General features: G+C 45.1%; 6 protein-coding genes across 6 annotated transcripts; 3 read left to right on the plus strand and 3 right to left on the minus strand.

The window, feature by feature from the left end:
- Positions 1-477: 477 nt before the first annotated feature.
- On the minus strand, positions 478-1,372 carry EAF01_009939 (uncharacterized protein; the record flags this gene model as incomplete). Its single annotated transcript, XM_038918195.1, has 2 exons — positions 478-1,296; positions 1,349-1,372. The coding sequence occupies 2 exons, from the start codon at positions 1,370-1,372 to the stop codon at positions 478-480; spliced, it is 843 nt and encodes a 280-aa protein (XP_038766165.1).
- A 297-nt stretch (positions 1,373-1,669) lies between these two features.
- On the plus strand, positions 1,670-2,976 carry EAF01_009940 (uncharacterized protein; the record flags this gene model as incomplete). The annotated part of the gene is made up of 2 exons (XM_038918196.1): positions 1,670-2,166; positions 2,217-2,976. The coding sequence occupies 2 exons, from the start codon at positions 1,670-1,672 to the stop codon at positions 2,974-2,976; spliced, it is 1,257 nt and encodes a 418-aa protein (XP_038766166.1).
- A 466-nt stretch (positions 2,977-3,442) lies between these two features.
- Positions 3,443-8,772, minus strand: EAF01_009941 (uncharacterized protein; the record flags this gene model as incomplete). Its single annotated transcript, XM_038918197.1, has 6 exons — positions 3,443-5,235; positions 5,283-5,496; positions 5,544-8,056; positions 8,109-8,489; positions 8,561-8,627; positions 8,695-8,772. 6 exons carry the CDS (start codon positions 8,770-8,772, stop codon positions 3,443-3,445), a joined length of 5,046 nt encoding a protein of 1,681 aa, XP_038766167.1.
- A 310-nt stretch (positions 8,773-9,082) lies between these two features.
- On the plus strand, positions 9,083-9,876 carry EAF01_009942 (uncharacterized protein; the record flags this gene model as incomplete). Its single annotated transcript, XM_038918198.1, has 5 exons — positions 9,083-9,152; positions 9,206-9,285; positions 9,350-9,472; positions 9,529-9,608; positions 9,665-9,876. 5 exons carry the CDS (start codon positions 9,083-9,085, stop codon positions 9,726-9,728), a joined length of 417 nt encoding a protein of 138 aa, XP_038766168.1. The 3' UTR covers positions 9,729-9,876.
- Positions 9,877-10,080: 204 nt separating this feature from the next.
- EAF01_009943 (uncharacterized protein) lies at positions 10,081-11,093 on the minus strand (the record flags this gene model as incomplete). Its single annotated transcript, XM_038918199.1, has 3 exons — positions 10,081-10,752; positions 10,818-10,993; positions 11,045-11,093. The coding sequence occupies 3 exons, from the start codon at positions 11,091-11,093 to the stop codon at positions 10,081-10,083; spliced, it is 897 nt and encodes a 298-aa protein (XP_038766169.1).
- Positions 11,094-11,727: 634 nt separating this feature from the next.
- On the plus strand, positions 11,728-14,835 carry EAF01_009944 (uncharacterized protein; the record flags this gene model as incomplete). The annotated part of the gene is made up of 1 exon (XM_038918200.1): positions 11,728-14,835. One exon carries the CDS (start codon positions 11,728-11,730, stop codon positions 14,833-14,835), a length of 3,108 nt encoding a protein of 1,035 aa, XP_038766170.1.
- Between the last annotated feature and the right edge of the window lie 1,060 nt (positions 14,836-15,895).

Below are 15,895 nucleotides of genomic sequence, written 5' to 3' on the forward strand. Positions count from 1 at the left end.
TCAGGTTCTATTGCGCCGAGTAATTCTTCTAAGGATGCCCGAGACATAGTTTTTTTCAGGTGAATTTTCTTGACCTTCATGTACGAATGATTAGCTGCATGGAGTCCGAATTGGGAGCTCTTCTTTCTACTTCTTTGCATAATGCTCCTATATGCAGCTGAGTACCTACCTCTCCAATCGTGAGCTAAAATTTGAGGAGGTTCTCTTAACGGAGTTTCCATCCGCTGTTGCATCAAAGTAATTAGCTTGTTTACCAAGCTACATTTTATGGCGAGACGGAATGGGAGACCATTCCAGAGCTATATTAGTAGGCATGTGCCCCGCCCCCGCAACATAAGGATCTTCCCCCGCTATAATCGGCTTTGCTCGAACATTTGTGTTCGATATTTTATGGTATGCCCAATATTGGGATTTCCATGACCTGGATGTGTTGCTTGATTTTGAGCACTTAGATACGCAAATTCTGATTGTGGCGTTTCATCGTTGGCGAATATTCTTCGCTTTTCTCTTCTTGAAGACGACTCCTGACGCTGCAGGCTCACTGGTCTGCTCTGTGGCTTCCGGGATCTGCTTTATGTCGATTTGGAGATCATCCTCCGTTTCGGGTTTCACAACCGGTTCCTCCTTTTTGCTATCCACTGGAAGTTCCACACCTTCTTCGGGCTTTTTCTCCATCTTTATATTGGTACCATCGTTCGTTTCGGGCTTCACATCGGGACCCTTGCCTTTACTGCTATGGTTCAATAAAGCATCTAAATCATCATCGTTATTCTCCGTAGGATACGTGCGAATCGCAATCCCCCATCTCCTCTTCCTCGCCTCTCTCGCCTCCTCATCCTCATCCTCCGCTTCTCTCTTCCGAACCCCCAACGCCAGCGCATCCGGTTTCACCTCCCCACTCCCATCATCAATCACCCGCTCCGAAGTAACCTGCCATTCACCTGCCATTGCCAAATCCGATCTAAACTCATCTGGCACGCTCACCCCCAGCTCCGCCAATTGGGCAAGTTGTTGTTTTCGTTGCGCCGCCGTCGCGGGGGCTTTCGCCATCGAAGAACTAGGCCGCGATGCTTGTGAGGAACTTCCTGCGTCGCCGCTTCCGCTCACAATACCGTTCAGACGGGCGATTTCATTTTTGGCACGGTCTTTTTCTCGCTCGTCTTTTTCGTGCCCCCGGTGTAGATCCCGTAAGAAGCGCTTGAGATTGCCTTGGTGCCGTGGACTGGCTTCGTGGTTGGTTTTCTCGAGTTTGGTGTCTTTGACGTATTGTTTGCAGTGCTTGCACCAGTAACTGGGCTATTGAATGTGTTAGAGTGGTTGTAGGCTGGAGGGGATGATTGAAAGTTACCGTTGATTTCCAGTATTCTGACATCTTGTTGAAAAGATCTGAATTGATTATGTGGTTGAAACTATAAGTGGTGTGCCGCTGCTCAAAGAATTGTATATCGTCAAATTTGAGAGAGTATAATAAAGTACCGGTATCAAATGTGCTGGAACACTCGTAGTAAGTTTGTAAATTGACAGTAGAAAGTGAGAGCTCGGATGGAGCTTATCAGCACGGAGACGCGGCCGCTAGTCTTTAATTTCTCGGACCAGCTCCGCCATGCATCTTATGATGTTGAAAGGTCATTACGAAAGATAGCTATCGCCCCCATACAAATATACAACGATGTCTCTAGAGGCAACCTATCGCATGGCCATCAGCGCGCCGGGACTATCTCATAGTTTCTCGGCCTCTCTCCCAAAAATCACATCTCGAGTTCTGTTACCCAGAGCTCAAACCATTCTCTCTCAAAGATACACACAACAGCAACGACAGCTCCATGTCTCTTCCAGGATAAGAGCACCGAATAGCGGTTTGATGGGAATCAATAACTCGAATCTTCCGACTTCATATTTTCAGCGACCGTCTTTACCCGCAAATACCATTATTCGATTCGTTCCTCAGCAAACAGCATGGATTGTAGAACGGATGGGAAAGTTCAATCGCATATTGGAGCCTGGTCTCGCCATTTTATTGCCCATAATAGATAAGATAGCATATGTCAAGAGCTTGAAGGAGTCTGCGATTGAGATTCCGAGTCAAAGTGCGATCACCACCGACAACGTTACTTTGGAGCTTGATGGTGTGCTTTATACTCGAGTCTTTGATGCCTACAAGGCTAGGTAATATACCTTTGAGTTCTTAGTCGGGAAATACGCTAACATATCTCAAGTTATGGAGTCGAGGATGCAGAATATGCTATCTCTCAACTGGCACAAACAACTATGCGTTCGGAAATCGGTCAACTTACCCTCGATCAAGTTCTCAAGGAGCGCGCTGCCTTGAACACCAATATCACAGCTGCTATTAACGAAGCTGCGCAGGAATGGGGTGTCATTTGTCTGCGTTACGAAATTAGGGATATCCACACACCGGAAGGAGTTATGGAGGCTATGCATAGACAAGTCACTGCTGAGCGCAGCAAACGTGCAGAAATTCTCGATTCCGAAGGTCAAAGACAAAGCGCCATCAATATCGCAGAGGGTCGAAAGCAAAGTGTGATCTTGGCATCTGAAGCGCTGAGAAGCGAACAAATCAATATGGCAAGTGGTGAGGCCGAAGCTATTTTGTTAAAGGCAAAAGCTACAGCTGCAGGTATCGAGGCGGTAGCTCAGGCAATTGCTTCAGGAGAAGAATCAGCGCAAGGAGCTGTCAGTCTCAGTGTAGCTGAAAAGTACGTTGAAGCATTTGGCAAGCTCGCTAAAGAGGGTACTGCCGTTGTCGTCCCTGGAAATGTGGGGGATATCGGAAGCATGATCGCTAGCGCCATGGCAGTATACGGAAAAGTTGGTGATGCTCAAGCGAAGACCATGGCCGCAAAGGTTTTGAAAGGACAAAAGAGCGCAGAACAGACGAGCACAGAAAATGAGTCCCCGAATGACGAGATGAAGAGAAGCATGCTTGCGTCTTTTGAGAATGCCACCAGAAAGTAAACTTACGATATAACATGACATGAAAAAAAAGAGATGTCCTAAAAGGAAATTGAAAACGGGGACCGGGGGCCAGGAAAGTAAGAGGGGAGTTGAATGTATGACTATCAGCGATATGCGTTTATGAGCGAGCCACTGTATGTTGTATTTATTATGGCGGGGTCAGATGCTGCCGATAAAAAAATACCTTTTACCTACCCAAGCATTGAAGAGGTAGTCTTTGCAACTCACACAAACTCAAAATATTACCAAACATAAAATAAAACTTATTTTAAATCTATGACTTTAGACGTTCGATTTGGAATGACGCCAGCTAAAAAAAACAGGTTCTAATTCCAAGCTAAAGATGTAGACCTCAGTGCAATTTGAAGAGTAACGAAAAGCACCAACGCCATGTTTCTAATGCTGCTTTGATATGCATTCCCAAATTTCATCTCAAACATTTTTAGAACATCATATTCATCTTTCTTCATAGCCCGAACTCCATCCCTACCTCCTCTAACGCTTTCCCAATCCACTCCAAGACCTCTTGATCTCTCGCTGCCGCTCCCATAGCCTTCACAAACAACGGATATAATCGATGTAAATGTTTTTTGCCTTCACTTTCCACACCCAGTGTATCTGGGATTGCCTCGCTTTCACACTTCAACTCGACAAGTTTCTTGAGGATATATAGAAGTTCTTTACGCTGGGACAATGGTTGTGGCATGCGACCGCGCAGTGGTTGATCAGCAATATATGCGCGAATAGTGAGGCCTGATCTGAGTATTAAGTATGGTGCAGCTGCTTGAGCGAGCTTGATGCGCGGCACAGAGCCATCGTTGAGAGTGACAAGAGAGATGAGTTCATCGAAACAAACATAGCTCATTTTTGCACGGGGCGAGGGGATGGGATCAACAGTGCGACCTTTGCGGGTTAGATATAAGGTGGCTAGTAGTTCTTGACCGGGCTGCGGAAGTTCGCTAGGCTGTGCAGGGTGGATGATGGACATGTGGAAGAGCGATTCAGTGTAAGTGCGGCGGATCCGATCGGGGATAACTTCGGAGCCCAGTGCGGGCGTAATGAGCCCGCGCAAGGCTAGGAATGATGCAATATCGAAATTCTGGTCATCTTTGATATCGGCTAGTTTTGCCGCAGTATCAAAATCTGCAGAGGTGATCCCAATAGCTATGCTCACCGTCGAGGCCCATATAGACCGTACGGCTTCGTCATTCAAGGTAATAGCTGGCATTATTGGCAAAATAGCACCCAAGATGGCAAGTGCTGAAGTTGTGGCCTGACGCCAAGGTGATATGCTCTTTGACATTATGGGAAACGAGTACTTTGTAACAATGGGATTCGCAAGCGCTGACAAAGAAGAAGATACTGCACCGCTCGTATATATATCTGGTTCCGAGGAATGTGACAGAATGAGCTTTTCGGATAAGACCATCGAAGCTTTGGACAATGCAACGTATGTTGGCCTCTGTACGTTAGATGTAGTGTCTTTTGGCACGAAAGCCAATGTAACAAATTCAGCAACCTGGCTGATTAAGGTAGCAGGAACTCCCTCAATATCGGTACGAATCATTTTAAGCGACTCTAATACTTGAGACTGTAGTGGTGTAAGGTACTCGATATCTGCGGAATAGGTGGAAGCGCTCGCTTGTTGTATAGCTTCCCGGAGTAGAGTAAGCATTCTTTTGACTCGATTTGCATCGAGATCTTTTTGCACAAGACGATAAATCTCATGAAGAGCAGACACATAAGCAACCAGATAGTCCTGGTTGTCAGCACGTTTATCCAACACATCGATGTTCACTGAAGGCAGAGCATCAGACCAAAGACTCCATGCCATATCAACTGAAGATCGAGTAAAATTTGTTCGTGTGCCCTCTTTGATATTACCACGGGAAAGAATTTGTTGCAAGGCCTTGAAAACAGCTGTATTGACTTCGAGAATCTTGAAATCCAGCATTGTTTTAAAATGTTCCAGGAGGGTTTTCCAAGAGCTTTCGAATGTGGGATGGTTAGTAAGGACATCTAAATAATCGGCCAATAGATTAGTAATGCCGCTCAACACCACGACAGTAGTTTCATTCCACCCTATCTTGTCTTTATCAGATAGTGTAAGCTTCGGCGTAGGGTCAGTGATAGAGTGTAAATGTGCCTCTATTGAGGAAAGTAGTCTAAAAATGACCGATTTCAGGCACATAGACCATGCTACTGCGCTGAGCTGATCTCCGTATGCATCGAATATCCTTAGCAACGTTTGAATTGCGCCTGTAACAGTTAGTTAAGGCCCCACTACAATAGCAGTCTACACTCACTATTTCTAAGCTCCAATCTTTCATCTGCCGTAACAGATGTGAGTCTTAGTAAGAGAAGCATCCATAAAGCTGCGTCTGAAACGGCGCGGTCTTCACCAGATGCCTTTTCAATTAAAGCTTCCTCGGTTGAATCTTCGATAAGATCAGGGCTAAGTGAAAAAGAACTGGTTCTACTAGAGATGAAATCTGACAGCACCCAGAAGAAGGTAACAGTCTAAAAATTATTAGAAATGATCGAGGACTTTTTGGGATGCATGTTACCGTCAGTGAAATGTTAAGATCATCATCTTGCGTGCAGAAATGGTAAAGAGTGTCGACAAGTATTAAAAAGCAAGAATTCGGCAATGACGAAAGGAAGTCCGAACAGATGAGCTGAAGAGAATTGAAAGCAGAACGGACTAATTTAGCAGATCGAGTAGCAGTGATTTTTGCTTCGCGGTCAAAATTCATGAAAACACTGCCGATGATTTCAAATGCAATGTCCCAACCACTGATTAGCTTCTCTCCACATTGCTCAAGAATACTTTTCAGGCCTTCAAGAATAGTCTTGTGGACTTCGACATCGGTCGAATGTATGGCTACTGTGACTTGCCTATCTTCCATCTGAAGTGGACGCAGGGCACGACTCAACGCTTGAAGTAGCATGGTTTGGACAAGACCTCGTCGAACTTCGGAGTCTGCGAGTGTAGAAGTTGCCGCTTCAATCACAATTCTAACAAGAATCTCTGCAGCTCTTAGTCTGACAGAAGGTGTTGCAGTGAGAGAACAAGAAGCAGAAATCAATTCTGATGTCAGCATCTGCCATCCGCTAACGCCAGGCTCGTGCGTCGTCAATCTATCAATATTAATGCTTGCGATATCTCCTAATTTTGCTAACGCAAACAGATCCTCTTGATTTTGAGTAGAACTTGCTGTAACAATACTATGGGCCCGTTTATGGGCGTAAGACGGCTTTTTTCCTTCAGGCGATGACGGATTAGAAGGTACTGGCTTTTCTGGTATCTTGAGGATTTCCTCTTTGCTAAACAAGTCACAAAGAGCTGAAACGACAGCAACAAAAGGTTCATTAGGAAAATCAATAGTACTTTCTAGCAATCTTGTAGCAGCAGTTTCGACTGCTTTGATTTCGGTACCAAAGTTTGCCAATAATGCAGAAGTATTGCTAACATCCTGGATTTCTGGTCTTGGTGTGGTGGGAGTTCTTACGGATTTGGAACTCGAAAATATTACCAAATCAGCTTGTTGCAATGTCCCAAGAACAATCACCCACGCCGATTCAAGCGTAGGCCCCAATGCGATCCCTAGATTCAGTAGTGCACGAAGGCAAAGCAAATTGCGTGTGTTGAGCGACGAACTAGATGCATCAACAGGTACATGTCTATTTCGTTCAGGGTTGCTCACCAAACTATCAACACTTAATAGCCCTCTCGCGTTGTTAAAAATGCTCGAGCTAGAAGACATATCCGCCGTGGGCGTTGTTGGACTCTGTACCTGAGCCGTAGTAGCTGTCAAGACATTGGACGGCACTGCCGCCTTTCCTAGGGTTGTCAGAAATGCGTCTCGTGGCGTCGCAAGCCGCAAAAGCCCTGCAACATGAGTAAACTTTTGAAATGATCTGACTAAGCCATGGTAGTATTCTTGATCCAGCGCCGCATAGAGGAATGTTGAGCAGGTTGCCAAGATCGCAGGCCAACATTCGTCGACGATGCCGGCGCAGATCTTGACCTCTTGGAATAGATGATGATCCTCGAGAGTTAGTGGATTGATAGGGATTGGATTCTTTTTATAAGACGAACTCCTCTCGATCGGTTTGATTTCAGGGGTACTGGAACGGGAATCTGAAAGTTTTGAATCGATTTCAGAATGTCTTGGACCTTTTTTTCGAGGCCGCTCAGGTACCGTCAATGGTAGGATAAACTTTGCGAGCCCTTCGGAAAAGCCGCTAATACATGCAAGAGTGAGGGCGTAGATGTATGATTCGGGAATGGATGGTGCATCTGTCTTGTCTAGCTGATCGATGCACGGTACCCTCATCGTACTCCATTGCGCGCTGACTCCGGCGCTTGGCTCGGTCGAACTCACAGTGCTGCTAATGATGCCAGGAACTCCGCTAGCCTCCAGCATTGCTTGGTCTGAACTATTACCCTGGCTGGGAATTGGAATTGTGGACTGATGACCAAGGCCAATAACGGAAGGCTTTTCCGTGCTGACTCTAACGAAAGCTGCAACAAGATCTCGTAGTATATTTTTCTTCTCTTCTTGGGCATCGTACATGGAAAATATTCTCCTGATCAGAGCTGCCTCGGCAAAAATACCCCTCAATACCTCCATGCAAAGTGACCGCTTCCACAAAGCAGTATCGTGGTCAAGCATGTGGGTGAGCAGACCCAAGGCCATTTCGCCTTCAGATGATAAAATACTCAGATGCCTTCTAAGAAGTGTATACAGAATTCTTGTGATCCTGACAGTCACTGCAAAGTTCAGCTTCTCTGAGAGTGCGCTGATGATGAATGGCATAACTCGGACTCGAAGTATATTTGCTTGCTCAGGATGCGATAAGAATATGTCGGCATGATTAGTCAAAACAGATTCGATTAGCTCAAGTCCAAAGGTCTGCGGGAGACCTGTTGATCTTAGGAACTGAGGCTTTTGAGCTTCCGTCAATAAGCATATGTCGTTGAAAACTCTATAAGCATCCAAAGCGGCGGCACGTAGTTGGATAACCCCATCTCCGGTTGGGGCCTCGCCGATAGTAGGCACCTCCAAAGCAATTTCTATCCCGTGATTAGATAAATCTTTTGCCTGGTAATTGATCTATATACTCACTGTCTTCTGTCACCACTTTGTCGAATACAGAGACAACTAACTGCTGAAGGGTAGCAGCGGCTGTATTAAGAACGATCCCATTCTTACTTGCCTGAAGAATGGTACATATGTTTAGAGCTGCAGCTAGCAGCTCTCCCTTCAATTCATCTGCATAGTTTTGCAAAAGTGACGGTAATGCTTGGAGGATCTTCAATTGTACATCAAGACCAGCTGACGTAGCTTCTCGAAGTGCCTCCAAAACTTCTTTGAGCCTTGACTTAGGAAGTGCACGGGACACAACTAATCTTTGAAGGCAAACAACTGCGATTCCAGTAAATTTGACATTTCTGGTTCCGCAAGCAATAAGGAAAGGTGTCACGAAGTTTGGTCGTTGAGTGAGGTCTAATTGCACATCAGCCACCGTTATGGTGCAATTCCTCATGACAACATCATATCTCTATCTACAAACTTACCCGCAGCTATTTGGGCTTCAGAAGTTGATCGCAGTCCCTTGATCTCATCTAAACTCTTTTCTGCTGCCTGACAGTGTCAAATCAGCAACGTAAAGGGGCCTGACTGAATGGCTGCCGCATAGAAATGAACTTACATTTCTAAGATCTGTATGCTTTCTTTTACTCTCTTGTATAAGATTTCCAAGCTCCGAGGCAAGTATCTGCGCCGTCATATTGATTGGTTTTCAACAGTAACCTTTCCATTATTTTTTAGAAGGCATGATGCTATTGCTAAGGTGTATTCATTGGTTCAGTTGTCCTTTATCAAGATGGACCGTAAATAGACGTTTTGCCGAGGATTGACCGACATTGACCGCCCGGAATTCTTGGAGATCAACCCCGCGATCAAACCAGCCGCCTTTCCTCAATAAAACTTATCAACCATTTACAACCTCTTGCCCTATTGCGCAACTTCAAGGTATTAAATTTTCGAATACTGACACTTTGTCTGCCACCCAAAACCAAGATTTCGAAAGGAAAAAGATGGCGAAAGTACCAAGAAACTTCAGATTGCTAGAGGAGTTAGAGAAGGGCGAAAAGGGTCTTGGAGCTGGTGAGTCGGATGTCAATAAGCATTGAAGTTTGACAACCTCTAATGATGTAAAGACGCTTGCTCTTATGGTTTGACGGACGGTGACGATTTATACATGTCCAACTGGAATGGCACGATTCTCGGTCCTCCACACGTATGTTCCTACTTGTACTTATTGGTATATACTGGCTTTGAACTAATAACGGGGGTACCGGTAGAGCGTCCACGAGAATCGCATCTACTCTCTTACCATGCATTGTGGAGAGAACTATCCCGATGTTCCACCAACAATCAAGTTCACTAACAAAATCAACCTTCCCGGTGTGCAAGATGATGGCAAGGTTAGCATACTATTTGGAGCTCCATGAAAAGTAGTTGAAACTAACTGATTCTCTAGGTCGACCCGTCAAAGTTTGCATGCCTTGCGAACTGGCAACGCCACAACACAATGGAGACTGTCTTGACTGAGTTAAGAAAGTAAGATTCACAATGTATATATTTGCATAATGAAGAAAGATGCTAATATTATCCAGATACATGGCATCTCCAACCAACAAGAAGCTCCCTCAACCACAGGAGGGTTCTACATACGATTAAGCACCTTACGCATTCACTAGACGAATCATGACATGAGCAATTTTGAGATCACAGCACTTATTAGGCTGTGGAGCGATGGGTGATGCATATGACTTTTCTTTATGTTGATACGGATGCATCAGCGCGGCGAAATTGGGTTTTATATCCCCGTTATGATATTTACTAAATGAGAAACAAACGAATCAAACAAGCGGTGATTACTTTCGCAACGCTGCAACAATTTCCTCAAGTTCTATCCGCCATCTCTTTGAGCAAGCACCCGTATGAAAATAGCACACCAGAGAATGTGACAGAATAAAATTGCTCATCTTGATTAGTAGCTATCGAGTTCTCAGACCGGAGCTGGCTCATGCTAGACCTGGAACTTCCTCTCCAATTTGGCCAATTTCTTATCATGTCTCCTTTGGCCCCTCTCCCGTTTCCATAGTTCTTTCTCCTTATCCACTATTTCCAGTTGTTTCTTAGACATTTCGACCACCTTGAGTGCCTCGCTCACCATTAGATGTTTCACATAAGCGTCGGCCAATTGCAGGTCCTTCTCCCAGAATCCAACTCCCCAGCCCAATCCAGGTTGTTTCTCGTTCCACTTGTCTACACTCAAGCCCTCATTCTCCAACTGATCCTCAATCAAGTCTTCCCAGGTATTCTCTGCGAAAGCCAGTTCCTCCAAATACTCTATTCTTTCACGGGAATTTACGCGCTTTTGCCTGGTATCTATTTTATCCCTCAAGACGCGGCTCAAATAAGGACTTTGCGGTTTCTGTATTCGAAGAAAGTTTGATACCATCGCTTTCGCAAACTTAGGTACGTGACGAGGCCCAGAGAGTTTTTCGAAAGGTAGAGGACGCGTTTCGAGAAGCTTGGGGACGCCTGGAATGGCCTCTGGATAACGAATTTTAAGTTTAGGAGGTTGAGGAACGAGAGCAGATTGAGTAGCTACGGATTTCCGGTAATGTAATAGTTCGTATATCTTATGTCTTGAGTCTACGTCGCCATCGCCAGCTGCACGAATAAGTTCCTCTGCCTGAAGAATGACTTCGTCAGTATCGAACGTATAGACAATTATGTTTTTGAATGATGCAAACGGACCTCATAGCCCGTTTTTAGTGCAGCGACAACAATCTTTGGGCTGTGTTCCCGTACATTTCGCCGGAATTGTTTGCGTATAAGATGTTTTAGTGGATGAGTGAATCCTTTTGGTTGGAGCTCAGTGGGAATAGGAACCCTGAGACATTGTTCGAGCAAGGTCCTGTATAGCGCAATACCTTTTGCATCATTTTAGCCTTGAATGTACAAAATTGAAGAATTGCGCTTACAGGCTATGCGGTGACGACCTGATTTGCGAGGAATAAATTGGGCTGGCATTCAATTGTTGTTGGCTTATCGCATTGTTCACCAACACGTTCCGAAATAAATGATGCAAACTTGATGCTTTACGCCCGCCAGGGTCGATCTTGGCGAAACGTCACGTGCAAATAATCTATCTTCAGCTTGGATCTTTTTCGTGCCTTCAACTTTCTTTGCCTTGTTATTGCGAATAAGCGATACACAAAACTAAAACTATGTATACGTACAGTTTCTAGTTTGATCAGTGTAAGAATCTTGTTGCGCCCCTTGATGCAAATCATGGAAGGGATGAATCGCAAGATACCGAATGCCTGTCATATGTATAACATCATTCCAGAATTACAGAGCTTAGGCGTGCAAACTTGAGCTTCGATTCTCCAAGTCATTGGAGATGTAGCGTGGCTCACAATGAAGCAGAGCCATTAGTAGTGGTCTTTAACGTGGTGGCTTCCCCACGACAAAACGATGGCTGTCGGTAGTTCTTTCTTAAGATGCAGATATACTATCGTTCTTTATCGCTATCTCAAGTTTGATCATTTTCTCTTCTTTCAGTACACGTATGGAAAATTGATGCTACTTCCGACGTTCTACTTGCTTGTATTATTTTCTATCCTCCGCTTCAAGTTTACCTGTGATTATTACCTATCTTGCGATGTCTTCCGCACACCCTATTGACCCCGAAGATCCAAAACCTATTCCTATTGCAGCATCTATCATTACTTCAAATATGACTAGCAGCCAGGGTCTCACTGATGATCAATCTTCTCTAAAACCTCCCCTACGACCTAATGCTCCGACTTCACTTCCATCTTCCATACTGAGCGTCCCTTCGGGAATAGACCGGAAAGTCTACAGCGGCGATCGATCTTTCAATCCCAGATCGCGACAGTTGTGTGTTGTAGATGCCCCTGGACTTCGCACTCCTCCTCAAGGTTATTTATTGCAATACTCTCAAAAATCCCCTTCCAGTACGGCTCCAATATCTCGGCATGCATTGCAAAGTGATTATTTCGAAGGCCGACGTCCCTCTACACCAAGCCGATCGCGTGGTGGTCATGGCGAGATTGATCTAGTATCATCAAGTGCATCACCTTTATTGCCGACAGAAGCAAGTCCAATGCTGGCCACCTCCTCAAAGAATTCCTATCTTGGCTCACTTGAGTATTCATGTACCACCGATAGTATGTCCTCAATTCGAGATCAAATAGTTGCCCCATACAAGGCACGCAGACTAAGCTCTGAAAGTCTCACAATGGTCAAGAGGCAGGGTAGAAGAAACACTGAGGGTATGGGTAAGAAACGTAAGCGTCGATGCAGAGGGACCTGTAACCAAGGACTGAGAAGGGAGGCCAAGAAAATAGCTGCAGCCGAGCGGGACTACAACTCGCACTGGCTTCCTCCAACCCAGGTCGCGCCAACAGCTCTAGAAGGCGCGAAACTACCAAACACTCGTAGGGATCATTGCCTACCGAAGAGACTGGGTAAGAGAAGGCTTATGTCTGAGCCAGCCGCTCCGATTGTATCAAGAAGATGGAGCTCAGTTGAGATTGGAACACGCCAAATTAAGCTTCGTCCACTACTGAAGCCCAACTCCGGCCAACATGTGCAAGGAAAAAATTCAAAAACTCGAAATGCTTTCTTTGAGTCCAATCCTCTTAGTGAGCGAAACAGGAGTTCGTCATTCACTGCCGGTGCCAGATATAATGACATGGTGCGTTCTCTTCGCAACAGGTTGACTATTCGCAAGGTCTCAAACAGTCAATTGCTGAAGCCCTCTGCTATAACCTTGAGAAGACCCAGCGCATCCAATAAATCCGACATGAGTAGCACCATGGGAACTTCGCCGTTTTTGACAACACCAGGGACTATGTCTGGCATACCTTCTATTTCGAGTCGCCAGCCAGCCTACTCGGAGAACCTACCACAAGATTCAGAAGCATATATCATCACTCGAGAGGATGTCGAAGCTGTAATGGAATTGCTCCAAGTAGGTCTACTCCATACGCACGAAGCTCGCCCGCCTGTCTCAGCTGCAAATGGCTCGAGCCAAGATCAATCACCGCGTGGGAGCAGGTTATCGTCATTGTCTTTCACGAGTAAAGGCGTAGTACCTGTAGTGCGTCCCTCTTCCTGTGAAATTCACATACATGCTGCACAATCGGATAACTCAAAAGAGACCTCGCAACTTGGCAACTCTACCGCCAGGACATTTTTCCCTAATTTATCCCGTTCCCCAACGTGCATTGTGAACCCGGAGATTTCAGGAAATTCGGAAAACTTTCTGGGGATTTCTCAAACAAACTTTGGCCGGCTTGATCGACAGTCAGAAGGGAATCCCGAAAGTTTGCACGAAGTAATTTGGGAGGAGTATAGTCAACAAGAATCTCATTTAAGTGAGAGAGACCATGCTCACTTCGAAGGTGAGTCAAAATGTTCCAGTCAGGCCAGCACAAATCAAGATGATATGGTAAGCACTGGGCATGACGACAAAAGAAAATGCTTTCATCACCCAGAAAATCCCGATCAAGAGCATCGACCTAGCAAAAATAAAGGCACCTTCGACCCCACCGATGCACGCTTGTCCATCAGCAAATGGTCTTGGCAATGTGAGCCGGCCGTAAATAGAGATGATACCAATTTCGTTAGAATCATGGAACAAGAATCGCCAAAAGATCATGTAATTTCCTTTCCTCCCCTTCCTAGAAAATCGACCAATGAGTGGCGTTCCCCGCTCCCAGATATATCTATTCCCATTCGTGAATCCCGGCTCTTGGACGACATACTTTCTAAAGGAACACATGCCCGCCCATCACACTCTCTTTATAGTATTGGAATCGATGCTCGAACTGCGATCAGTTCACCAATGCTAAGCGGTATGGGGACAACCCCTATAACACGGAATCCATGGCTTAACGAGACTGCCATCAGCCCCCCGGATAGAGTATGCTCGTGGTTGAACAACTTCGAATCCGATGCTCCGAACCGCCAAAAGTCTGACGCTGGTATACAACGAAAGAAAAGTATCATTAAAGCACACCCCAAAGCACCAGCTCGCTCTGGAAATGCCACGGCGATTGGCTCTTCGCTTGGATCATGCACAGGAGTTCGAAGATGTGCGAGCTCACAAACGTTGTCCAAGTTGAGAAAAGTTACTATATTTGATTGTTTGTCGGTTGAATCCAATCACTGTGAAGGGAAGAAATCATGGTTCAAACACCTTCAAGATGCCGCATTTCCTAAATTGAATACAGAAAGCGCAGCGGAGCCAGCAAGCTTCTGGTCGACGCTTGCCACTCGCAACAGTAGCAAAGATCCAGTCACACGTTCAATCCCATCGTCCCCCACAAGCCCCCACGGTAACCTGAGGGACGGCAAGAAAGCCAGCCACGACACCCAACCTATGATATCTCCCGGCACATCAGAAACTATATCAGCACCAAGGTCGTCGGCTCGGCAAAGTTTATCTTTAATTCAGGATAAGTATACTGGCATTCCACAAGTAGATTTGAATTTGTATATTCCTAAGAGAAATTTGTCTTCGCCAAGAATCTCCGCTGCGCGAGAAAGCCTGTTGAGAATCCAAGCGAGATTCCCTTCGCTGCCAAAACCGGATCATAGTGGTATATATGATTCAGTGACGGGCATTCAAAGGAAAAACAAAGTGGAATGCTTGAAGGATTGTAGGCACTTGTTACACACCTGCGATGATAGCGCATGCGGTAGTAATATGAGCTCACCCAGTGTGGATTGGATTGGGTAATAGGTGTTGATGGCAAGAGCGAATGGGTACTTCAAAACTGTATGTCAGTGATATCCTCAAGCACTTGGCAACAGTGGCAACACCTTGGAAACTTCGTTTCTTCTTGCGAAGTTTCAGTTATAAAGTAATGGTTATCATTACTCTTTAGTCAATTCAATATAATAGACTCACTGCTAAAAAGTTTTTTGATTATCTCACACAAGGCACTTAAATCATGCCAAAGGCATGAGCTAACATCAACTTGAATGGATCCATACGGGTTGTCTACCGGTATACTTTCTAACATTTATAACTCTATGATATTGGCTGTACAAAAACGAAATGTCTTTATCACCACAGTTTTACCCGAGGAAGCGAGGTGGTTGCAAAAAACCGTATTTTTCTCACATAACATCAATCCAATTGTGATGGGATGAAGAAGTTGAGTAGTCTAGACTATCATTTAGAATAGGAGGCTTAAAAGAGAAAAACGATATCGTAAAGTCAAGCTAAGTGAAGTCAAGATAATATAAGAAAGTGAGGGTTCGGATGAAATACAAGGGGTAAACTAAGGTTAGTGTGATCTCTTAGGACTTCCTGCAAAAATCGTTTCTCGGATAAGATTTGAGCGGGGGAAGGGGGGAGGAAATACATCTGGAATTTTTGGGTAAACTTAAGCCGGGTGCAACGTATCATTCCACCTTCAAGCCGGGAACGAGGAGCACTACGTGGGGCCTCAACACAAGCTTTGAAACACAATGCTAGATATTTAGATCTACCGGTACTGCACAAAATACTCTGCATTGTTGAAAATACTTCCAAACGTCTGATGTTCACTCGGAATATTTGAAACCCTCCAAAAAAACTTACGCCTTAGGCATTCGTTTTATAAGAAATTCCCCTTTGAGCTAATTTTATTCCCATTCTGGTAAGCGCCCGTCCCCTCATTAACTTAAAACAATCTATCTTTCACAATTTGGGTTTCAACCATTGTCAAATCCATCCCTTCTCGTTCTATCTAAAACCCACGTTATTCAAGCGACACGCCTCTCTCTGGTAAGCTTGCTTGTCAATAACGTTG

The sequence above is a fragment of the Botrytis porri genome, assembly GCF_014898465.1.
Source record: "Botrytis porri strain MUCL 3234 chromosome Unknown BPOR_015, whole genome shotgun sequence".
NCBI classification, from domain to species: Eukaryota; Fungi; Ascomycota; class Leotiomycetes; order Helotiales; family Sclerotiniaceae; genus Botrytis; species Botrytis porri.